Below are 25,807 nucleotides of genomic sequence, written 5' to 3'. Positions count from 1 at the left end.
CCCGCACCCGGAACTGCTACCCGCAACCCGCGGGGTACCATAGATATTTGCGGGTAACCTGCGGGTACCCGACTTGCTGCAGGACTCTAACGTGAGGGGCCACAGCAACGCATTTCTCCCAGGGGCACTTTCTAGGGTTGCCACCTGGCCGGCTTGGCTGGTAAAAATGATGGTTGATCCCAATGTTATTAATAGGGAAAAATATAAATATATAGCACTTTCTAATGGAGCATTTGGTGTTTGCCAAACAGGCTTCCATTTTTCTTTATGGTAAGGTCACACTGGGTGTTTCGGGGAGATTTAGTTGCCTGGCGACTAATCGCCTCGTCTTTGTGGCGACCAATCTCCCCGAATGCCTTCCCTCACTCTTGCTCTTCAGAAAATGAATTGCTGCGTGTGCTTAGCGCCGGCGATTTTTCATTTTAGCCAGCGCAAGAGTGAGGGAAGGCGTTCGGGGAGATTGGTCTACGCAAAGACGAGCCGATTAATCGCCAGGCGACTAAATCTCCCCGAAACGCCCAGTGTGACCTTACCCTTACAGCAGCCAGTACCTTCAGCTCTCTGCTATCATCTCCCCCCTCCCTCCAGCATTTTCACTGGCACAATCTTTTCATTTCCAGGTGCTTTTACTGCACTGTCCCTGGAGAATTCTTGCTTTGATCTTTGTCCTCCCACATTCCCTGTGTCACTCCCATCCCTCTCCCTCCTCCTTCTGCACATCCCTCACTCGCTGCTGCACACATTATACACACACATTATTACACACACACATGTTTTTAAAACAAAACTCAGACTACCTCTGGAAGAACCTGGATAACACATGAACTGCCACTTATATAACAGTGTAACAAACTGTAACCCACAGCACCTTAATACCCCTCTGAATTGTGTCTGTATGTTACCCTCCCATTTAGACTGTAAGCCCTATGGGGTAGGGTCCTCTAGCCTTTTGTTTCCTTGACACTGAGCACGTAATCTGTATTGTAATTATATTTTTTATATTTGTGAATTGTATTTCTAATTATGCACTTATTGATACTTTTTATTCCAATGACCCCTTGTTTGTTACTACTAATTTATTGTTTTGCTGTACAGTGCTTTGCCCTTGAGGAGCGCTTTACAAATAAAAATATACATACATACACACATTATTACACACACATATTAAACACACATATTACACACACACATTATTACAGACACATTACACACACATTATTACACACACACACACACACACATTATTACACACACATTATTACACACACACATTATTACACACACACATTATTACACACACATTACAGGGCACAATCCCGCTGCCACTACTTCTTGATCTTCCTCCGCCAACTCTCGCTCACTCCCTTCTGTTCTCCTCACTACTCCCCCTTCTCTGCCTGGGAGTGGATTGTGAGGGGTCAGAGAGATTTGGGAGGCGGGGACAAGCCCTTTTGGGTTCAAAAAAAAAAAAGAAGAGAAAAAAAAAGCAAGACAATCACGTGGATAAGATGAAAGGGATGCCGCCTGGCAGAGAAGGGAGAGAGAGGGAGAGGATCTGAGAGGAATGGAAGTGACAAAAGCTCTAACGCTTCCCATGTGATCTCTCTCTCCTGTAGCCGGAGCTGCCCCGTGATCTGCCGCTGTGTTCCTCGCGTACGGCCGGACCTATTGCTTTGGATTATCACTGCTTTTCCTGCGGATTTCTTGTCGCTTTCGCGTCTGCACGATCTGCGACCCCCATTTGGATTCCACGGCGGAGCCCCCCCCACTGAGAACTGGGAAATTATGTTCTTCTCGGCGCTCGTCCACCATCCTGCGAGATGAAGGAGCCGAGGAGCCGGGAGGGTCTGCCCCTGGTCTGGCTGTGGCTCCTGCTGGCCCTGGCTCCCGGGGAATCGCAGGCTAAGGAGACCGCATTTGTGGAGGTGGTGCTGTTCGAATCCAGTCCCAATGGGGATTATAAAACCCACACTACTGAATTACAGGGCAGGTTCTCCAGGGCTGGAGCTACCATCAGCGCAGAGGGGGAGATCGTACAGGTAAGTGGGGCGATACCATGTACAAAGCAGCGTGTGGGGACGGGGGTGGTGGGGAGTGTGATCATGTATTATCTTGTGCACATTCCGCCCTGCTGGGAACCACTAGTGCGCTCCCTCCAACTGCTCGCAGGGAAACTTTTCTCCCTCTCCTAGGAGGGGGAGTGATTTAGGGAAGGGGCAGTTTGTGTAGTACTCTGGTCACAAGATGGCTTCTCTACTATGTGTGTGCACTTCATTCACAATAACAAGGGGGCACCCTGCTATTGAGTCACACAGGGACCTGTCTGCTTACATTATTACATGACTTACAACTATGCCTTGGCTCTTCCTTTATAAACACAGCCTGTGCCTGGGACAGAACTCCATGCTGCTTCAGATCAATACTCTGTGGCCTGTGTGTAGGCTACTGCCTCTCCACTTTTCTTTTGCTCCCAACATCCCTTGACAACCCCGTTGGCTGTGTGGGAATTGTGGGATATGTAGTTTGACAGCAAGTAGCAAAGGCACAAGTGCTTGAAGATTCCTGACAGCTGTGGGGAAACAGACTTGCAGTGTTCTAATATAACTTGTAGAAGGACAAAATAACTGCTGTAGTGCCGGCCATGCGGAGCGCTTTCATGTCTCAATTTATGCTTTGCAATCTCTGTTGAATGGAGGGAATTCTATCTGGGCGACTAAGTTGTTGCAACAGAAGAGGCAGTGATGTGTCTGAGTGATTTTTGCAGCTGAAATGGCATTAGACTGAGTGAGAAAAACACTAATGCATTGTTGTGCCTTCTCCTTCCTCTGTGTCTGTACACACACGAGCAGCCAGTCACTGGGTTGTGCTGATATATATATATATATATATCTCTATATATACACGTGCACATGCAACAAGCACTATATAAATATATCCACATGATTTGCCTTAAGTGATTGCTCTGGAATGATTAATCACCCCTGTGGCATTTATTTTATCTGGGGCCCTCACGACTTTATTGATGTTTTGCTGACAAGGCGAGGCCGACGAGAGTTTATTATTGTTTACAGCTCAGAAAATCCATGTGTGAAACTTGTCACCGGGTTCTTCCTGTCGCCTGGGACAGGGAAATGCCACTTTCCCAGAGGTTCAAGTGGAAACTCCGTCTCTGCAGGAGGCTCTATCAGAACACGCTGCTTGGGGTAACATGGGACTATATCTCATTCAGCACAACACTATTTCTATTTAATCTTATTTTTCTGTTGCACAAACCCCAAGCCTCTCCCTTTCCAGTAAGAAAAGGGTACATTGTATACAAATGCAGAAATCATGCAAATTTCTCTGAAGCATTGCCCTGAAGATGAAAGCAGGACTGCTAAGTGTATCTGGTGCTGAGTGAGAAGATTAACTACATGTGTGCTGTGGTTGCCACGCAGAGGGTATACACAATATCAATATTTTATAATATCCAAAGGATTGTGAAACCAATCATCTGCTATAGAATCAAAGGCCCGGATTCTCCCTTGAGTATCCATGCCACGTGTGTTTTTTTCCCCCCCCCCCTCCTGTCTGCTGTACTGATTGATTATACTGTAAGCTCTGCAGGACACACGTGTTTTGGTAAAAGTGTTGTGTAATATGCAATACGTTTTCCATGTCTGTTTTATTTTGTTGTAAACATTGTAGTCTCAATATGGAAAAATTACTGCTCCCTTTGCCAGTTATATTTATTTGTAGAAGTAACTAGCAAAGTTTATTTCCCAAGTATGCGAATAATAGATCTCTTCTTATCAATGTGTATATGTGTATATATATATATATATATATATATATATATATATATATATATATATATATATATATATATATGCATGCATACATACATACATACATACATACATACATACATACATACATACATACATACATATATATACATACACTTTGCGAAAGATTTGGCCGAATACCAAACCGAATCCAAATCCTCATTTGCATATGCAAATTACCGGTGAGAAGGGGAAAACCATTTTTACTTCCTTGTTTTGTCACAAAAAGTCACACAATTTCCCTCTCCGCCCTGCATATGCAAATTAGGATTCGGTTCGGCCGGGAAGAAGGATTCAGTCTAATCCAAATCCTGCTGAAAAAGGCTGAATCCTGTCTGAATCCCGAACCGAATGTGCTAGATCAGTGGGCCAAAAATCCAATAAACCTAATGTCTGTGGAGCAGGCTGGGGGCCAAAACCGAGAAATTCCTTAAATGGCTGCATGAGGTCTGCGGGCCTCCAGTTCGACAAAACTGCTCTAGATTTAATTTACAGTTTTGCTGTTGAATCAGATTATGATGGGAAATACCTGCAGCAGGTTTATAAAACATCTACCCTTTTTAAAATGACTTCTTATTTCTCTTTAAATAGCAAACTAAGTCATATAATGGTTCACACTGAATGTTTGTACTGTGCATAATTGCAGTTGATACTTGGGAGTTTCCGCTGCAGATGTATTTAGCATTGGTTTCATCTTTAAAGGTGATGATGTTCTGCTCTAGCAATAAGGCAGGTGTTTGAACAACAGACTGGACATTACATAGTATAAGTCTCCAATACAAAGCCAAGTAATGAAAATGATACAAATCTGTTGCCTTAATGAGTCTATTCTTTGCTTATTGGTGTTGTTATTCTGGCAGCCACTTGGCATTTAAAATTTCAGTTTGGAAAAGGGCAAACTTGAAAGGCAAAAAACAGAAATTATAGTAAAAATTGCAAATTGTCTGTACAGATCCCATTGTTTATGCTGAAGTTTTTAAAGGATGGCAGGCCAAGGCATGCATGGAGGATTTTGTTGTAGCATTTCTCCACCAGCGGAGATGCACTGGGACACTTGATAATGTCTTTGCATCCTGCAGTTCACTTTACTGCCACACACCTGTCATTCAGGAAGATTTTGGCCCAAGCTGCAAGTAAAGTGGATGGCAGAAAGCAAAGTCAGTATACGGCGGTCACTGAAGGAATAAAATGCTGTTGACCATTCACCACGTGTTCCATAAGGCTAATGTCACACTTTGTGTTTTCAGACGAAAATCTGCCCAATGTACTCTGTGACAAGCCAATGGCACAATTGGACTTTCCTTGCCAGCATATTTTTACTGGAAGAGAAAATGTGAAGTATTATAGCCAAGGCACAAATAGTTACCCCCTTTATCAATGTTTGCTCTATGGCAACACTTGTACTTTTTTTTTTTTTTAGCAGGATAAAGTTTTTGTGTTAGCCGGAGCAAGTTCACATCAATCTGTTTCAACACATGATCAAACACAATTTAAAGAAGGGCTACTAAACTGAAAATTGGTCTTTTATCTCTTGATAAAAGCAGACTTTGTGATTAATCCATGGCTTCTTCCCAAGCAGTTGATCAAGGGGTCCAAAATGGATCTTATGCAGCTGTGCTTGGTCCGTATGACTGCCTGAGTGGATAAAATGATGAATGATCTGCAATTTCAGATTGCAGCGCTTCTCATAGAGCTCCGTAATATGACTTTTGGGCACAGGGGCACATGGAGCCAAAATTGAGCATTTGCGCTGCTTAGTTTCCTGCATTGTCATGCTTTTTAGAGGCACCTGTGAAGGGTTTGCTATTCAACATTTTTAATCATTTGTTTGGAATGCCCTGAGACCAATGATGCAGCCCCTGGCTAACTGCAAGTTTCTTCAGATGTGCAGTAGATTAAGAGTTTACAGGGATACAGGATTCAATTCCTTGCAATTTATTATGTGGGTCTTGGAGGAAATTTGATGGGAGGTATGTTTATTTCATTATGTTGGACATTATGTTGGACAGCTCAATACATTTTTATTATTATTAAGATGTTAGTTTCCCCATTGTTGGCTAAAATATGGTCAGGCCCTCCTATGCTCATAACATTTTTTTGTGTGGATGAAAATCAGTGTCACAGGAAACTAGTCATAAGCCACCACACTACTTCACAACTGTGTATAAAGCTTGTAAAGCCAGTCAGAGACGTAGCAGAGGTCTTTTCAGTAGAGTGGAACGTCATTTCTGCACTTTAACTTTTAAGTGCCCCAGACTTATGAAGACCTGCACAGTGCAAACTCAGTCATACAAGGCGAGCACTTCAGCAAAGTATAAGGTAAATCCTTTTTAGGTGGTTGCTGCCATCTGACCATGTACTTCCAGGTATCAAAATAATTTCCCAACCTTCGTCCAAAAGTCTTAAGCTGGCCACAGATGCAAAGATCCGATCGTACGAATCAACCTACGATCTGACTTTCTCATCTCCCGACCTGCCACTAACCATTCAGATCAAAGTCTTACCATTCAGATCAAATAAGTAGTTAAAGAACAGATCAGCCGATGTTCTGCCCCTGACAGCAATCGTACAATAGTTATGTCCGACAAAAGCTGGTGACAGTCTCCCTCTGAAAATCGTATGATCGGCAATACACGCAGAGATATTATCGGCAGCCGACAGAAATTTTCTAACCTGTCCGATCGACCAAACGATCTCCGCCTGACGAAAAATGTCGGGACTCTCCACATACGGTCCGAAAATCGTACGAATCCTGAATTCGTACGATCTGATCTTTGCGTCTATGGCCAGCTTTACTTTTGATTTGTCTGCTTTCTGCATTGGGTACATAAAGGAGCCTGCCCAACAGTTTGTGGTTTCCTGAGACTTCTATTGACCTGCAAGGTATCCGAGAATTGCTGCGTAAAGTACCTGTGGCATGTGTTAGGTGCTGATGGAATGGTGAGGTTCTAATGTCTACACCGTGATATCTGCTGGTGGAGGTTATTGCTTAAACCGCCATGGTGGCTGCTTACTGGCAGTGTATATAGGGACCTTTCACTTAAGTTGAGTGTTTAGTGTAGGTCAACTTTTTTTCATTGTAATCCAGGGATCTCCAACTGAAGGGCCTTAGGCAGGATATCACCCTCAAAAGTATTTGTTATGGACCCGTCTGTGGGCTTCATAAATGTTGTGAATGGCTTATTGCCATAATGAGGTCCACAAACATGTAGTATGTCCCTATTTGGGAGTAGTTGGACAGTGTTTGACTAGTTTATCCTCCACTAAACTTCCGCAGGGTAAAGGAGGATTACCTGCATTATTAGAAGCACAATATTGTTTATGGCTATAAACCTGGTTTGCATTACTTTGTCCTAACAGGGATGGGACATCTCAGACTTTGATATGCAAGTAGCTGGACAACTTAATCTGTCTGATTTTTTTCTAATCTCCTGGAAGTGCAAGTATCCATTGTTTTGAATACACAGTAGTTTGATCTCTTTTGTGGGGAAGATACTTCCTGTTACTAATACTCACATCCTTCCTCAGCTAATCAATAGCCACAGAAAGAAGATACAGTTTTTTTTGTAGATAATTACTTGGTATCTTTTGGCTTGGGTTCTCCTTGCACACCTTTTCTATGTTATTTGTCACTAGATCTGTATTGAACGTGTGTTTAGAGGTGACTACTCTTGGTTCTATAACCATAAAGGAATGTGGCTTGGTTGAGTAGAACTTTTTCTTTACAAGCTTTTGAACTAAATACATAATTCACTGTCTGAGTATTTCATCTATTGTGCTGGCACCCTCAAGCATTTTGCAATGAATAGATTCCTTCTACAAGAAAAAAGAAGCCAGTAATTAATCTGTTGCCAACAATGGCGTCTTGGAACCAAAGCCTGGCATTTTTTACAGGGATATTCGCAAGGAAACCTATATTTGATTTTCTTTTGCCTCAGAAACAGCATTTTTGAGGTTACCCCACAAGTTTTTTTATTAGAGTAAAGTCAGGGGTTCAGGCTGGCAAACCCACCTCTTTGAAAACGATGCTCTTATGCTTTGAATGGCAGTCACTTCAGATAAATACACATGATCTGTGTGTTCATTAACCAAAGCATGCACTTGTAGTTTTGTCATAGTCAATATACTGCTAAACTGATATAGGGCAGAGTTCTGATTCTGAAATGTTCTTGCATAGCTCAAAATACATTGATATTGTCTTGCATCTATCTTAATGGACTTATGGGTTTTGCCATGGTTTTTCTTCAGGTTTCCTTAACATGAGAATATATGCGTTTTATGTGCCCTATAGGTAGGGGAGACCATGTGTTCCATACTTTTCTTGGGTATGAAAGCACTGTTAAGTGATGGAAACATGATATTTAGCTGGACAGGTGAACATTTTAGCAGATCAGAGGACAAACGCCTCTCGGAAAAAATAAAAAAGATTTCCGAACCTCATGGGATTCTTCTTACCATGTTCAGTCTTTCTCTGTGCATGTTTATTTAATCTCACTTATAGGATGCATGTTGAAAGGATTTGCAAATCACTGCATACAAATCTGCTCTGTGCTAATGCATCAATTGTGAACAAATATTGTCGCGGTACGTTTTCCAGAGCATGGATATAAGGGTTTTAAAATTTGTTTTGGCACTTATGATTTGACCAACATACGAGTTCTGCAAAAAGTGCTTGGATTCAGTGCATCCTTTCTCTAGGTATATTTTTTCCTTTCTTCCCTGCACTAATTCTGGAATGGTAGATATGGACAGAAGAGCCTGTTCTTAAAGGGATACGGTTATGGGGAAAAAACTTTTTTTAATCAAAATGCATCAATTAATAGTACTGCTCCAGCAGAATTCTGAACTGAAATTCGTTTCTCAAAAGAGCAAACTGATTTTTTAATATTTAGTTTTGAAATCTGACATAGGGCAAGACATATTGTCAGTTTTCCAGCTGCCCCCAGTCATGTGACTTGTGCTCTGAAGTGATATCACCCCCTCCCTTTCCCCCCAGCAGCCTAGCAACAACAATGGGAAGGTAACCATTGTAGAGTGAATTATTTGCAGTGTAAACAGTGTAATTTAGAAATAAAAACTACATAATAAAAATCATGACCGAATCCATTTAAAGAACACAAGGACAACTCCTTTTCTTTTAATTATGCAGTGCCACCATTTTATAAAGCGTTCAAACCTGCAATTTAGGGGCTTTATACCCCTCCTATGCACACTCTGGGGTCCGTTTTATTAAGACCTTTTGGGATGTATGAAGAAAACTGGGACAACCAGAAGTGACACACCTTTCTGGTTTGTCTTGGTATTCTGAATATCTAAACTAATAAAGGAGGTTTGGATTGCATTCTTATTCACAGATGCTAGAAAGTAATGCACTCACTATACACTCTATAAAATGCAAGTTAAAACTACTAATTTTACATCTTGCTCAAATAATTAGAATTCTGATACAAATTCAGTGGGCCATAAAATACATGTCTTTCCAAACTTTAGGTTCTTCATTACTTTAAATACCTTTTTGCTATACGTTTGTATTATGGTCTTTGTGCCAACTGTTTGCTTTTTTCCCTCTAATCTTGACTGAGCCCTTTTAATACAAAATTAGTAATTTAAACAAGCCATTTAAACTGTTTTATCCTGCCTACCCGAGAGATAATATCAGGGGTTGGCAAAATTAAGCAGTATTTAATTTTCTCTGGGGCATTCATAACACTTATCTAAACTCCTTTTCAAGTCCTTGAGCAAAGGAGATTTTTTTTTTTTAAATCGGCAGTGCTAAAGCATAGAAAAGAATTGCATTAAAAGGAAAAAGTTGGAAGCAATGTTAATTGTAGGGTTTGGGGATATTGATTTTTATAAAAAATTGCACTGGCAGAGTCTTTTTTTTTTTTTTTAAATCAGTCACCTGCCCTTTAGTTGGTTTCTATTGATAAATATGCTGTAGCAAGTTAGCAGTTATGTTAGTAAATGACCCTTTTAGTTGCTATAACTACAGTGATAATACATTTTACAGACAATTTTCAGCAAGGAAAGTCCACAAAAACTCCTTGTTCCATTTTATTTTGGCTGATGTATGCATGACACACTTCAGGCAGCTGAATAACACATTAAATCACCCTCTGAGGCTCCCATTAACTTGAATGGGAAATGCCTGACCGTGCCTGATGCATTTTTATCCTAAAGCGGATAATGTTCACGTTGTTTCAGCCAATTGTTTTGCATATTTAATCTGTCTGGATAGCCCCACCTCTGCTATTGGCCTAAATGATATGGCATACTGGCACACACCTGCAGTATACCAAAAACTAGTCCAGAGGTTTATTATGTAGGCTGAGAAATCATGATGTGCCTGTACAGAATGTTTTTTTTTTTTTTTAAAGGAAACTAATTTTTATAAGTTAGGGCCCCTTCCATAGGTCTTCTGGATGGGGCCTTCATTACATAAATGTGTTTCATTGACCTTTTGTAAATTGAAACTTTTTATCAAAGGTTATCAACATGTCATTCTTCCTTTGGCAGTCCAACACCATTCTGCTATATTGGTTGTTAGAGCAGTGTTGGGTTCTAAGGCTTGGTCGTGACAGGCCGAAATCAGCCTGCTGATACACTTGGCGAATTTCGGCAAACATATGTGGGACATTGCATTTCGTGCCGAAATCCGATGAGTGTGTTCTGCAGAAGCTGACACAAGGCAAGTTTTACGCCCCTCTAAATCCTAAATGGGCATAAAGGCTAGAGGCAGACGCAGGCTGATTTCAGCCCCGACCATTGACAAACTCCTCCTTTGTTTGCGCCTGGAAGCCTTGAGTTCATTTGAACACTGATTTCGGGGGAGAAATGCAACACTTTTGCATTTTAAGCTGAAATTTGATGAATAATTTTGCTCCCCTTACTTTCTGTCTTTCTTTTTTCTTTTTTTTTTTCTTCTTCTTCGTTTCGACCTAGTGAAATCAGGGCATGATCTGCCACAGAGTCTTTTGCCTTAGGGTGGCATCCACGTGGAGAGAGTTTATTCATCTCCCTTCCCTTTGCATAAAAACAATTCATCTTGACCATGCTACCTATTCAAGTTCAGTATAATCCAGTTCATATTTTTGAGCAAAGCAGGTTCACTTTAATTATAAGTATCTTTTTCTTCATTTTTTCCAGCAGCAGGAATGTACCGCACATAATTATGCTTCTGTTAGGAAGCTGAAGAAAAACATTTGCCTATGCAACCAGGTGTAAGTGAAGCAAGACAATGCTCGCAAAGGAAACAAGGGTGTTATTGAAACAGAAAACTGCAACCCGCTTGGTTAAATATTGCATTTTGTTTTATGGACACCTTACTCGGTTTTTCAGCATTAGAGCTTGATAAATAGATCTTTTTGTGTTATAATGTTTTATTGGACTTTGATTCTGTTGACAAACTCGTGGAAAATGCTTTCAGACTTGATTGTCAATATAAAAACTTTAGAATGACTTCTAAAAGATATTGCAACATTTCCTTTGATGTTTTGTGCACACTCCCAACTGTATCGAAGTGTCTAATAAAGAAAGCTAGGTCCTAAATGACACCAAAGAAAGCGCTAATTTGATGGAATATTATCAATCTACCAAGCTGGCTGTTCTTTTTTGAAAATTGGTGATTAAGGCTGGAACTAAACGGTGTGTGTCTTTCTGATCCGACGCAAGGAAGCGCATGCGTTGCGTCGGATGCACTGAATCTAATGTAAGTAATTCAAATGTTGTATCTACAAACTGATTGCATCCGACACGACTGTCTGATGCGAACGTTGCGTCTTCATCCGACAATCGAGTTGGATGTAGTCAGTTTGTAGATGCGACATTTGTATTACTTACATTAGATTCGACGCATCTGACGTGACGTATGCGCTTCCTCTCATAGCTTTGGATCGGAAGGATGCACACCGTGCAGTTCCAGCCTTAGATTTTCCAGGGTTGTGGCTCACACTATGTCTCTGGTTTTTGTTCTCACAACCAAATGTCAGGTATTATCTTCCACTAGAACCAATGCCAGTACGATATACAGTTGTGTTCAGAATAATAGCAGTCTAACCTGATCAATCACTGTTTTTGGTAGAAATTATATTTCTACCTGGCAAAAAATTTACTAGTAGGCGTAGTAGAGTAATAGAAAATCAACAGACCCAACAGTCCTGACACACATGCTGCTGATCTTTTATTGAGGCAGTGTAGAGTTCAATTAGTGCGGTCATTCATTCTGTGAAAAAAGGTGTCCGTTAATGCCCTTATTTAAGGAAGGCAGCAAATGTGCTTGCTAGTAGTGCATTTCTTTCGGAAAATAGTATAATGGGTCCTTCCAGACATTGTTTAGAAGAACAGTGTTCTTTGATTAAAAAGTTGATGGGTATAAACATATAAAGAAGTGCAGCTCAGCTAAAATGATCACAAAAGCTTTATGGCAACCAAAAACTGAAAGATGTGGAAGAAAACCAAAAAATACCATTCAAATGGATAGCAGAATAGCCAAAACAGCAAGACTCAGCCAATGATCAGCTACAGGAAGATCAATGAAGCTCTAAAATTACCTGGGAGTACTGTTATAATTAAAAGACGCCCATGTGAAGCTAAGGTAAAGGCAATAAGCCCCTGCAAAGTCCCATTATTGGAAAACAAGACGTGCTGAAGAGGTTACAATTTGCCAAAAAACACATTGACTGGCCTAAGGAGAAATGGCGCAACATAACTGTTACTATATTATTTTGTGGACTGATGAAAGACCGTTTGTCAGACTGAATTCAAGCCACAGAACACTGTGAAAACCGTGAAGCATGGTGGTGCAAGCATCATAATATGGGGATGTTTCTTGAATATGGTGGTGGTCTATTTATGTCATACCAGGGAACATTAATCCGTTTCAATACAGCAAAATACTTGAAAAGGTTATATTGCCTTATGGAGAAGAAGAAATGCTCTTAAAATGGGCATTTAATCAAGAAAACAAAGACGAGCAACAGTAAACGAGCAACATCTTGGTTCCAGACAAACAAGATTGACGTTATGGAGTAGCCAGCCCTATCCCCTGACTTTACTCTAATAGAAAACTTGTGGGGTAACCTCAAAAATGCTGTTTCTGAGGCAACAGAAATGCAGAAGAATTGTGGAATGTAACAGGTACCAGAAGTTGGTCGACTCCATGCAACACAGATGTGCAGCTGTTCTCAGAAACAGAGGTTATACAACTAAATATTAGTTCAGTGATTCAAAGGAATGCAAAAAAAGGAATAACATAAATTTTATACATTTTTCATCATGTTTTGATTTGGAATAGAATGTGCAGTGTTTCCAATGCATCTGTGTGTATTGAAATTAGGGATGCACCAAATCCAGGATTCGGAACGAATCTGGATCCTAATTTTTAATTAGGGGCAGGGAGGGAAAAGTGTGACTTTTTTTGTCACAAAACAAGGAAGTAAATGTTTCCCCTTTCCATCCCTAATTTGCATATGCAAATTAGGATTCCGTTCAGTATTCGGCCGAATCTTTTGCAAAGATTTGTGGGTTTGGCCGAATCCAAAATAGTGGATTTGATGCATCCCTAATTGAAATAAATGCTATTAAAAGGACTTTGTTTTATTCACTTTTTCAAGCACACTGCTATTATTCTGAACACAACTATACTTGTGTATCTTGTACTTCAGATTTACCATAGTCTTTGGTGGCAGAAATTTCCTGGAGTTTTGGCTTTAAGTTTGTCGGGAAAAGTTGCAGCACGTTAATGCTTATCTTCAACTTTGTGTAACCTAATGTCTAGAGATTTACTGATTATAGAGGGGTTAAGGCATACTGTGGAGTTGGCCCCTATGAGGGTCTGTGAGCAGTGGCAAGGAGTCTCAGTCTGAAGGCCAGTTAGGCTTAGATCTAAGGCAAACATATGTGATTTCCTTGCTGCACTTGAAAACCAAGCTTTGAGTTCAGCTTCGAGTGAGAACTAATTTGTTGTCCTAGATATTGTTGGAACTGTGACTAAATAGCACACCTATTTTCTATAACTATTGAAATGAGTTAAGAGAGGCCCTGACCAAAGGTTGAACCTCCAAGTGTTGCTTGAACTGAAAGTCAGGCAAACCTTGTATAATGGTCCTAGGCTGTACAATGATTTGGAATTGCATTCCTTCAACTGCCAGTGAGGTTGTCTTGTCTGCAATCTTGCCTAGTGTTGTAACCTGGCCGGTATTTTACCAGCCTAGCCGGTAAATTACCAGCCAAGACTGGGGCTGGTACTGCAAATTTACCAGCTATATTAAATCTACAGCCATTCCAATAGAACTCCAGTAGGACTAGAATTATTCTAAAAAGGTAGCTACCCTTGCTTAGCCTTCATAACCGTACTTCTAAATAGCAAAGTCACCTAGGGAGCATTGTTTCTTATCAAGCTCTCATCCCATTGGACCTGTAAGAAGCAACTTGTGCTCACTGACACTTTTCAAGCTATAATAGCCTGGTTTGCATGTTCACTGACTGGTCCAGATGATTCCCACAAATGTTTATGGGGCAAAAATTGCAAGTGTTTTCTCAATCTGTGAGTTTTAAATCATAGAGGCGGCACATTTCACAATTTAGCCTTATGTGCCAAAACCATTAATTAATAAACAATAAATAAAATGATTGGCAAACAAAATAGACTACTGCACACTGACTTCAACAGAGGACAGAACAGCTGGTAGGAAAACTGTAAACTATCTGGGAAAGGATTAGCAGCTTTTATTTGGGACTCTGTAATATTTTTTGTTTACAAGATTTATCTTGCAGCCCTGTCATTGAGTCCTACTTGAAATTAATAGGATAATATGAACTGTGGAATCATTGTGACCCAAGTCTAAATTCAATTGAAGTCGTGCTCCTGTCAGTTATTACTCACCATTGGAGGAAAGATTAATGGACGTAATGGATGAGGATGCATGCCTCTGATTCCATTTTAGACTCTGTACCCTCACCCCAGCTCTTTTGAACTGCCGAGCAGATGGATCAGGCGCTGGGCACTTGTCTTTGTAAGAATTCGGTTCCAGCGCTTAAAGGAGAAGGAAAGGTTAAAAACTAAGTAAGCCTTATCAGAAAGGTCCACCTAAATATACCAGTAAACCCTCAAAGTAATGCTGCTCTGAGTCCTCTGTCAAAAGAAACACAGCATTTCTTTCCTTCTATTGTGTACTCATGGGCTTCTGTATCAGACTTCCTGTTTTCATCTTAAACCTCCTTGCCCCGGGCGTGAGCATGCTCAGTTTGCTCCTCCCCCCCTTCTCTGCTGTAATCTGAGCCCAGAGCTATAAGTGAGCAGGGAGAGACTCAGGCAGGAAGTGATGTCACACCAAGCTAATATGGCAGCTGCTATCCTAAACAAACAGAGAGCTTCTAGAGCTTTTTTACTCCGGTATGGAAAAGCATTCTGCAGAATAAATATAGCATTCTAGCTTGCACTAATGCAGCTAATCTATTGGCAAAAAAATGCCTCCGTAGCTTTCGTTCTCCTTTAAAACATTTCCAAGCCCACAGTCCTGCTCTCAGTATACTAAAGAGAAAATAGCACTAGAAAAATCTCTCATTTTGCTGTATGGGGAAAGGCACATTAGTGAGTCCTGCAATGTGCTGTTGGGTGCCTTTCTTTTGTCATATCTAATTGCCTTTTTTTAATATCCGGAATGTCTGTCTGCAGTTCCAATACAATAGCACTTTAAGCCACTGAGGAGTTGATAGATTGTTGGGTTCACAATACCATGTCATTGTAGATGCATGCCACCTGGCTTATGGTCACTAACTAAAGAACATTTTAGAACATTTTGAAAGCAGCCTCACCATGATCTCGTTGTGTGACCAACAACTTTAAAACTAGATCTGGATGTTTAAGGGCCAGCTTCGACCTTCATCCGTTTTGGCCCTATTAGCTGCAGATCCTCTGTGGAACTGCTCCTTATCTTTTGGCAGGGATACTCTTGCAATGCTGACAAACTCAAAGCCTCCCCGATATCTTGGCATAGGTGAGTCAGATATCAGTCTGGCTGTCTGGAAAATCCTGATAGGCGAGTACCGGATCAGTGGGATTCTCTCGACAGAGCCCATTTTGTGATCTTATTATTATTGGGTCGTAGGAACACATGGTTGAATCAAGTCCAATATGGCCCTCCACCTGGGTGATAAAATCATGCAAATCTGTTTATGTATTTAAGTTCCACGTTGGTCTTAAACAATCTACTTGTTTGTCCAGTTTGCATACAGGATGGCCTAAATTGGAATTCACAACGTTGGAGCTGTCCAGTTAATGGCAAGGTGCTAGAACCCAGAATGAAACATTAACAGTTTATTTAAAAGGATACTGTCATGGGAAAACGTGTTTTTTTTGTTTTTTTATCAGTTAATAGTGCTACTCCAGAAGACTTTTGCACTGAAATCCAATTCTCAAAAGAGCAAACAGATTTTTTTTATATTCAATTTTGAAATTTGACATGGGGCTAGACATATTGTCAGTTTCCCATCTGCCCCCATTCACGTGACTTGTGCCTGCACTTTAGGATGGAAATTTCTGGCAGGCTGTTATTTCTCCTCCTTAATGTAACTGAATCAGACTTTATTTTTACTATTGAGTGTTGTTCTTAGATCTACCAGGGAGCTGTTATCTTGTGTTAGGGAGCTGTTCCAATTGTTCTTTTATTAGGCTACTGGGGGGGGGGTGATATCAATCCAACTTGTGGTACAGCAGTAAAGAATGACTAAAGTTTATCAGACCACAAGTCACATGACTGGGGGCATTTAACTTATTAAACATGAATTTGAACCATACAACACACACACCCAAATGGCACAGATTTAACCAGACTTTGTTTTATGCCTTGACAATGGGACTCCTCAATCGACCCTTCGCCTTCAGCCATCCCATTGAACTCCTTAGTTACACACAGTAATGAAACACAAGGAGCCAGAAATTGTGAAAATGGCCACAGCATTTATTAATATTTTATCAAATAAATAGGACCTTGCCAGCCTCACCCCAAGGCAATATTCAAAGCCTGAATAAGGGGTCGCTACTATGCTCTGCTGCTCCTCACTTGAGATCAGCATTATTTCATTATATCCATCACTGAGTATTAGGCTGCCTCTACCTACAGAGATGATGGCCCCAAATTCTGCTATGAGCAGGAGCTGCATCTCCCACCATGAGAGAAGTTCAGCAGCCCTGCTGTCGGTCCGGAATCTGCAGTGTGTCAATGATAGGAAATCCAAGCAGGCTGTCACCTAGCACAAGCAGTAGTAGCGTCTGTATCAGTCAACCCACTGTGCAGTCACAGGAGAGAACCTTCTTTTTCCCTCTTCTAAATTTACCTGTGCAGTACTCTGGCAAGTTCCTACTGTTGCTGTGACAAATAAAAACTTTAAATACATTATCATACAGTATATCCACTGTTTTGATCCAGAGGAAGGCAAAAAACCCAGCCTGAAACCACTGCCAATTATGCCTCAAGAGGGAAAAAATTCCTTCCTGACCCCAATGGTGATCGGAAACATTCCCTGGATCAAGCACTTGACATTCATTTAACATGAATAATAACATGCAAACACTCTCATGTTTATACTGTATAAACCACAATATAACAGTACATGTAATACCTCCACGTTTGCTTATTAATAGACAATATGGGAACATAAAGAGAAACCCCTGACATTTCACATAATATGCAAAAAATGGTGGGATGTTTCTACCTGCTCAGAAGATAAGGAAGTGAACTGCTTCTACCCCTGACATCACATCCCTCTCTTTCTCCACCCCGAGCCCAGCTTTCCCTGCCTTAACTCATTCCTTCTTACCCAATCACAGCTACATCTGATTCTGCCAATCTTTAAATATAAACCAATATAATCTGGCTGCTAGTCATTCGGATCCCTTGTCATGCAGCCCCTGCGCTTATAGCTCCAGGGCTTTCCTTTATTGTTGCTCTTATGAGACCATAAACACGGTTATCTATTAAACCTCTCCCAGGAGTGCTGGTTGATTTAGTTCTGCTGTGAACTGCTGGTATCTTGAATGCTGTTTAAGGCTTTCCTTCCCCAGAGTGTACATTTTCCAGAGTAGTTACAATATATGTTTATACAAAGTATAAATAAGAATCCATGTATTCACTTTTTACCTTTGTGGTTCAAGTGTCTGTGCATTAAGAGTGTGGATCTGTTCACCATGGTATGTAGAGACTCTTTGGAATTGGTGGCTTCTACACAATGTTGATCAGGACATGATAACAATGTAATGGACTATTAACTGTTTATTTATATGAATATGAAATCTGCCTTGTCCTTTCTTCCAAGTTTACAGCCCCGCACCCCTCTGTGTGTCTTGGATTGCACTACTTCCTTCACTTGTTCTGTCTTCTCAAGGATAAGAGGTTCTTGCAAGTTGGATCTGGCAGCGCCAGGGGCCTGTTTCTATCTGTGTGACAGCCTTTTTAATTTAACAGCACCGCCTTTGATGTTCTTCAAATATTTATAGGCAGGTTAAGATAATTCCAGCTGGGATTTTATTTATTTTTATTATTTATGATCGGTTTTCTTTGTAATTATGTTAACTCTTTCTCGGTAAGAGACTGATCAGTCAAAATTGCTGTTGTAGATAATGTTTAAGAAACCACTTCAGCACTGGATGTTATTAGTATTAAGGAAAGGCAAGGTCTGTGTTTCTTTCTTCATCTTGAATCAACAAAGATAAATCCTTCATAAATGTAAGTTGTATTAAAAAAAAAAATCTAACCGTGACTGTAAAAATGATAAAGAATTTGTTTCTCCCTTATATGACAGTATATTTTTAGTGACTTTGTGGTGACGGTTGAATAATATAAGCAATACTTTTTTTGCAGTTTCTTTTCTATATAGTTTACATCTAAGGGGCAGATTTATCAAGGGTCGAATTGAAAATTCGAATTTTTAATTTTTTATAGTTAAAACTGTCAAATCGAATAGGGAGTTATTCAAATTCAATTTGAGTTTTTGTTTAAAAAAAATTAGATTTTCAAGATTTAGCATACTCTGGCCATTTAATTTGACTATTCGCCAAGTAAAACCTGCCGAATTGCTGTATAAGTCTATGGGAGAGGTCCAGGGATCAATTTGGAGATGTTTGCAGCCTACCTGACATTCTGAGAAAAAAAATTCAAATTGAGTTTTTAAAATTCAAATCTAATTTGATTTGAGTTTTAGGGTCGATTTTAATTCTTTGGAGTTTAAAAAAAATCGATTTTATTAATACATGTGGTCAAGTTTTGAATTCATGGGAGTTTAGGGGAGTTTTCAAAAATTTGAAATTCGAACTTTGATAAATGTGCCTCCCAGGTTAAAGGATTGCATGGGGACGTGTAGTCCTCAGCGGATTGACCACATGAGGCAACTTCGGGCGACTTTGGAAAACAAAGTGATCTGAGTGCCATCCCGCCGGCAATTTACATTCTAGCCAGCGGAAAAGGCATTTAGGGGAGATTAGTTGTCCAATGAAGAGGCTAATCTCCCCCAGTAGCCATGTGTGCCACCACCCTAAGCCCTATCTTACTGCTATTGTCTACAGCTGGCTGGCCCCGTTCATCTTTTTATTTCAGCTAGAGAAATAGATAGGAAATATTAATTTCGTTTAAAGCTGGCCACTTAGATTCTCCTTATAAGGTGGCTGACTATTGGGTGACTTTTTAGGTATCTGACTGATTGACCTACATACTGAACAGACCTCTTGATAAGGATGCGCACTTGCACATTTTGTCCTGGGAAACCGCTTGGGAGTTCAAACTGATTTCAGTTAATGTAAAAAAAAAAAAAAATCAGATTTCAGTACCTAGCTGTTTAATCTCACTGTGGCAAGACAGAGACCATTCCTTCAGTCTGTGTTAGTGGGAGGCAGAGGACACTTGGCATAGCACTTATACTGGCAAAGCTCTCTGGTAGGAACGCAGTGAGCCATGTCTTTGCCATATCCCTCTTTCATTTACTTCCCACCTAGTCACTCTGTGGCCTGCAGAACAGATTAAAGCGGATTAAAATATGAAATTGTGATGCATTTGACATGAAAAAATAATAGAAGCAGTGCCTGCCAGCAGCAGTCTGATATGATCCCAGCAGCTATTTATCAGATGTATCGGTCCACAGCGATAACCATATTTTAATGAGAAATATATTATTCAGAGTGGAGATTCTGTCATTGAAAATGCTGACCAACTGCTAAAGGTTGCCAAGGCTTGGTTTATACATGTATGAGTGCTTAAATATTCTTGCATCAGGGAAATATATCTAGGCACCATTGATTTGGTTGTTTGCCAAGCGGGACCTCACCATCATCTCCAAACATAATGCATATGCTTTATATGCTGAAGGAAAGCGGCAGATTGGTTTGGAATGTGTGTTAGAGACATAGACCAAAGAGTTATTTTCACGCCTTCAGTAATGCTTTACCCAACAAATTGAACTGACGTGTCCTGCTTTCTGTGGCGTTCAAAGCACTTGTGCGCCGTCATAAATGAGTGCTGGGGGGTTGCTGGCTACTCACCGCATACTGTGAGAAAGGCAACACCCTAAGCAAAGCCCCCCGCTCTGGATTGAGTTGCACCACCCTGGGAAGCCAAAGCATCCTTTCTAGTAGGGTTGGGTTACCTCCTCTTGAAAGCAGAGCTGAGTAAATTGACTCCAGTTAGAAACAGACACCACGCGGTTAAAAAAAAAAAGTTATACAGAGCTGGCTGGATTCCCAAGATCTGTGGATCAACAGCAGAAATGACTTAATAGAAAACTTAGCTTCCCACACAGCTCCTTTTATACTTGAGTTTGAAGGTGGAGAGGTTCCTGCCTTGGCAATGGCAGAAAAAGCATGAGGCATTTTGCATATGTATGCCAATGCTTGGGCTTTAAAGTGCCTTCAGCTTGTCACAGTGACGTTGTGAACTGGTGGACCTGGAAACTGCATGTTCTGAGGCTTCTAGTGGACCTCTAGTAGATCCCAGATTTTCCCCCTCTGCACCTGAAGGGCCTACCAGGTGGCCATAGATGCAGTGTTAACGCGCAAGATATACAGTGCATGTAAGGAGGGAGACAAGCTGACCGATATCGGAGAATGCCTTTTTTTATGTTGGTCGGCTCATTGATGTTGCTTGGCAGAAAATTTTGATCGAGTGCCTTTGAAGGCACCCGAACATTGGCCACTGAATTGTCAGATACAGGTAGAATTCTATTGTTTCTACATGCTTATCTGACGAGTACACTCCAAGGTGTCTGTTTCATAAACAAATGACCAATGTCGCAGGAAACATTGTAGCATTAGCCCATGTTGGTGCCCTGTTTTGCCTGGGCTACTGAACAGGTGTCTCATACAAGCAATGTGTTTGAATTATCTATCTTGGTTTTTATATCCTCTACAATCCTGACTTGTGAAACAGTGTAGCAAAAGCCAGCTAATTAAAAGACTTGTAGAGCAACTGATTTCTTCTTCACGGTTTTAAAGGCATTGTTCAGTATAAAAATAAAAACTGGGTAAGCTAGATAGGCTGTGCAAAATAAAAAAAATGATTTCAATATAGTTAGCTAGCCAAAAATTATAATCTCTAAAGGCTGGAGTGACTGAATGTCTAACATAACAACACTACTTCCTGCTTTGCAGCTCTCTTGGTTTCCACTGATTGGTTACAAGGCAGTAGAGACTTGAGGGGGGCACATGGGTCATAACCATTTGCTTTTGAATCTGAGCTGCATGCTGAGGATCAATGAAGTGTAATGGGTAAATCGACAATTGATATTCATGTGTTTATTTTTTTTTGTAACTTTTTCTATTCCTCCTTCTCAGTGAACAATAAACTTATTTTCTGTTAAGAGCCTTAATTATACATTCTTAGGGGCCTTATAGCTATAATTGTTGTGTATTCTGCACTGTCTGCCATTAATAATTATTTGGCTTACAGTAGCCAAACACAACATCAAAAGCTGCATATTCCTCCTTAAAAATGTCAACACCTTCTCTATTCCTGCATTCAGCGGTCTCCTTACAGAATTGTGTATATGTGTGTTTGTGTCACTGCTATTTTACGACGACACACTTATAATACACAAAAGCAGTAAATATTCCAGAAAGTATATAGTTAGAAATGGTACTTAGTGCTGTCATCAGTCATAAGACAATTATTGTCTCTATATAAAGTTTTCTCTATTTGCGTCGGAGCGCGTGTAAATCGTCCGTGAAGTCCTACCCTTATAAGACCGTCCCACTGGCAGTGCGAGAAAATATTGTCTTGCTGATATTCAATCACTCTATTTCAAAGTTGTTGGTTGTGTTATGCATTGCTTCCTTTTATAGTGCCTAAATGCCAGTTTTGCTTCAGGTATTTCTGTTCTGGCGCATTGAGGGTCGCAGCAGAGGCATTAAAGAGCCAATGATAGGCAGCTAGCGGCACTTGGATCACACAACATTCACCAGCAGCCAATCGGAGCATTGATTTACCTTTAATAATAGCCCATGGGAAATGTTATTTTAGCTTACATGACTTGTGGGACTCCCCAACATTTCTAACTGACACCTGCAAGGAATTGCTTACTGGAAGGAATGCAGATTCGTTCTTTGCATTTGTTGGGAAGCTGCCATACGAAGTGCATTATTTGGGCAAAGCCATCGAACAGCGCGATTTTCTTTTAAGCCAGACGCTTTTGGGAAATCCATTGGATTAGTTTGTCAATTTGAAATGTATGCTCACTTCAAAAGAAAAAAAAAAAAAAAAAAACAATTTGAAGATCAGTAAAATTGCTTGCCGTGTTTGTGGATGTGACTTCCTTAAGGGTTAAAAAGTATGAAAGGTAATGGAAGTGGGTGGTGGTGGAGAAACCTGTGCAGCCAAAGCCATAATGATCCTTTAAAAAAAAAAAAATCCCCACACCTTTCCTCCAGGCTGGCAGAAATGTACAGATCAAAGCACTCGCAAGCACACACACACTCACACACACACACACACACACACACACTCACACACTCACATCTTTCAAAGCTCTGCTCGATTGATACTGAAAACGGAAAAGCTGTTGGTGATGTAATATAGCTTTTAATTTCACCCCCTCCTGCCACCCTCCCCTTCTCTCTCTCCCTCTAGGTTTAAACAAAGGCCGCCCTTGTTTATTTAGAGAAGCAAAGTGTGCTGAGAGCTAGGGAGGGAAGGGAGCAGAGATACCCAGGTATTTCAAACTGCTGCCTGATTTTGGGGAATGCTGCCAGATATCAGAGCGACTGCCACCCAGGTTGATGCTCAGTTTGTATTATTGGTATTAATAACCTGTTGACTGCTGGTATGGGGCAAACAAGTATGCTAGTCTGCTAGTTCTTGTGGGTGTTGGGGGTCAGGGGTCTGATGGTTTCTTTACAAAATAAATTCTATTGAATCTGATGTCATCAATATATTTTTTTTTTTTTTGTGTTTTACTTATGGGCCAGAAATACCAGAAAAAACGAAAATAGTCCTCACTAAGGCTCATTTATTAACATTTGGGTAAATTTGCCCATGGGCAGTAACCCACAGCAACCAGCCAGGTAGAACATTGAATGCAACATTTAGATCGGTTGCAGTTGGTTACTGCCTGTGGGCAAATTTGCTCAGTGTTGATACATGACCCCTACTGTGTTTTGAATGCATGATATTTGTATTTTGTAAAATGCCACAAGTTTATCTGGATGGGCTTTTGGAGCAGTTATCATCATTTGTATTGCAGGTTACACCATGTGTCACAATAATTTGCGACAAAACAGTGTTTTATAAATAATTTAAAGCCACTGGATTACTTGGTTCAACTGAAAGCGAAAGTTCTAGAAAAATGAAGGCTTTTTTTTGAGATTTTAGTAGCGAGATGCAACTAGAGCAGTGATCCCCAACCAGTTGCTCATGAGCAACATGTTGCTCTCCAACCCCTTGGACAGTGAATACAACAGCATTCACTGTCACTCATTGCCAATTCAAGTTGGTGACTGGAGTGATTTGAAGCACTGTATTTGATATTTAGCTTGGCAGACTAGAGCACAAAACAGGCTATTTTCTGCCTTCGACATCAGTGTAGCACCTAATCAACATAAATCACAGGGGTGTAAGATTATAAAAACCATAAATATAACTGGATATTCAAAAAAACAAATCCGCTATTTGACGATGAATAGTAATAACCCATTGTAATACTTTCATTAAAGTGTTCTGGCTGATGTGCAGCTTGTTGCGGATGGGCCATGATCTCCTTCTTTCTATTGTAAATCACAGGTGTCACAGTACCTCACCTGTCACCTTTTTGCTTGTTTCTTGGTATAGATAATTTTTTACCCAGAACACCCCTACCTCATGTAGGCATAGTAATAATGCCATTATTATTGTTACTACTCGCAGCACCCCTGGTTAATTGCTGGAATTTCAGTAGGTATAGTTAATAGCAGGCAGATGCTTTATTTTCTTCCCACAGTACTATATGACTGTCTGCTACTCTGAATAAAAACTTAAGCTAAGAAGCCAAATGTTTTAAAGAAAGACCGAATAGTAGCCATAATTATTAAAGTTTAAAATGTAACGGAATTTTACTCTCAAGAGTATTTACCCACGAGTGGTTGCTCCGAGGGTGTTTCTCTGAATCCCACTGCACGGCATTGAATGTAGTCACTGGCTCCATTCATCCCTATGGTCCTTTACAAACAGGCACAAATATGGATGCCACATGAAGCAAACCTGTATCAAAATCTCTCCCCCCCCCCCCCCATTGGTATAGACCTCTAGGGAGAAATACAATGATTTGATATATGTTATGCTACTTGGTGTAAAGGTGGCCTTGCATAAAAGCTGCCGATTCAGCCCCACAAGACTAAGACCCCCTGTCTATCCAAAAATCAGCCAGATCTCTATTGGCCAGGTTAGACAATACAGTCCGTTATGGTCTGATGTGGTCTTCTCCCGTCAGTTCTCTGTAGGCCCTACTGTATGATGCAGACGTTGGCCAGAGGATGTCCAAATTGAGAAAAGATATTCTTTGTGCTTCGAGGAGCAAGCATGAGACCAGGACAATGCATGTCTGCCTTTCAACCCCCCTATTGCCTTTGTTTCCAAAAAAATGACTCTTACTTATTTTATTTCTTTCAATTTTGTGGTTTGTAAATGTTGAGTAGGAGCAAGCTGTATTTTAGTTAGAATTCCTATGTATAGATGTTCTCTTGGTTTACTCAAGTTGCTCTAGGGAACTGCTCAAGCTGATACTTTCTGCAGGTGCTTTATTCACGAAATATAAAAGTGACTGCCTCTAAGTCAGACTGCGTGTTTAGGGCACAGCGTCACCTTGAATTACAGGGGTATTAGTGCTCCCTTTTGATGTTCCTTTCTGCTTCCTGAGTCGTCTCACTACCTCTTTGATGGATTATTGCATTTTGCCATTTCAAAGCTTGGGTATTGTGTGTCTGGCTAACCGTAAAACAAAGACTTCTCGTTCCTGTCTGGCCGTTTGCTCAATGACCCCGCAAAGAACTGGAGTTCTCAAACACCTATATAGGTTAAACTAACTGCTTAATTACTAATATGATATTTTATTCTGTCAGTGCCTTTTACTCATTTATAATTCTAGTAATTATGTATATTCTTAAAAATGAAACCGAAGGTTAGGAATATGTTGGCACTACAAATGACGGCATCCCAAGTGGTGGCGACTGTATTGCTTAGATGGCTGCATAAATTCCCATTTATTAACAGTTTAGCCATCAAATGGCAAAGTATTTGGTTTCATTTTTTAAGCTACACAGTTTTTTCTTCTTTACAAAATATTAAAATAACACCAATTATCAAGATAAAAAAATATTTTTTATAAACCAATATGTAATTAAATGTCACTAGTGCAGTGACTGACATGGACCTTCCATGCCCATGTTTTGTCATGGGGACAAAGCCTGAATATTTTTCCATTGTGGGTAGTGATGACTGCAGATTAAACTCTAAATCATATAAAAAATACCA

At 40.4% G+C, this 25,807-nt stretch overlaps 1 protein-coding gene across 4 annotated transcripts in view; it reads left to right on the top strand.

The window, feature by feature from the left end:
* znrf3.S (zinc and ring finger 3 S homeolog) overlaps positions 1–25,807 on the top strand; it is a 99,416-nt gene that overhangs the window by 15,539 nt on the left and 58,070 nt on the right. The window contains exon 1 of one of the 4 annotated variants that reach the window (XM_041576896.1): positions 1,318–2,039. Within the exon in view, the coding sequence (XP_041432830.1) occupies positions 1,821–2,039 (219 nt within the window). The 5' untranslated portion in view covers positions 1,318–1,820. 4 annotated transcript variants of the gene reach the window in all.

This window comes from Xenopus laevis, chromosome 1S, assembly GCF_017654675.1.
Source record: "Xenopus laevis strain J_2021 chromosome 1S, Xenopus_laevis_v10.1, whole genome shotgun sequence".
In the NCBI taxonomy this organism is placed as follows: domain Eukaryota; kingdom Metazoa; phylum Chordata; class Amphibia; order Anura; family Pipidae; genus Xenopus; species Xenopus laevis.
This window is presented reverse-complemented; position numbering and strand designations above follow the sequence as displayed.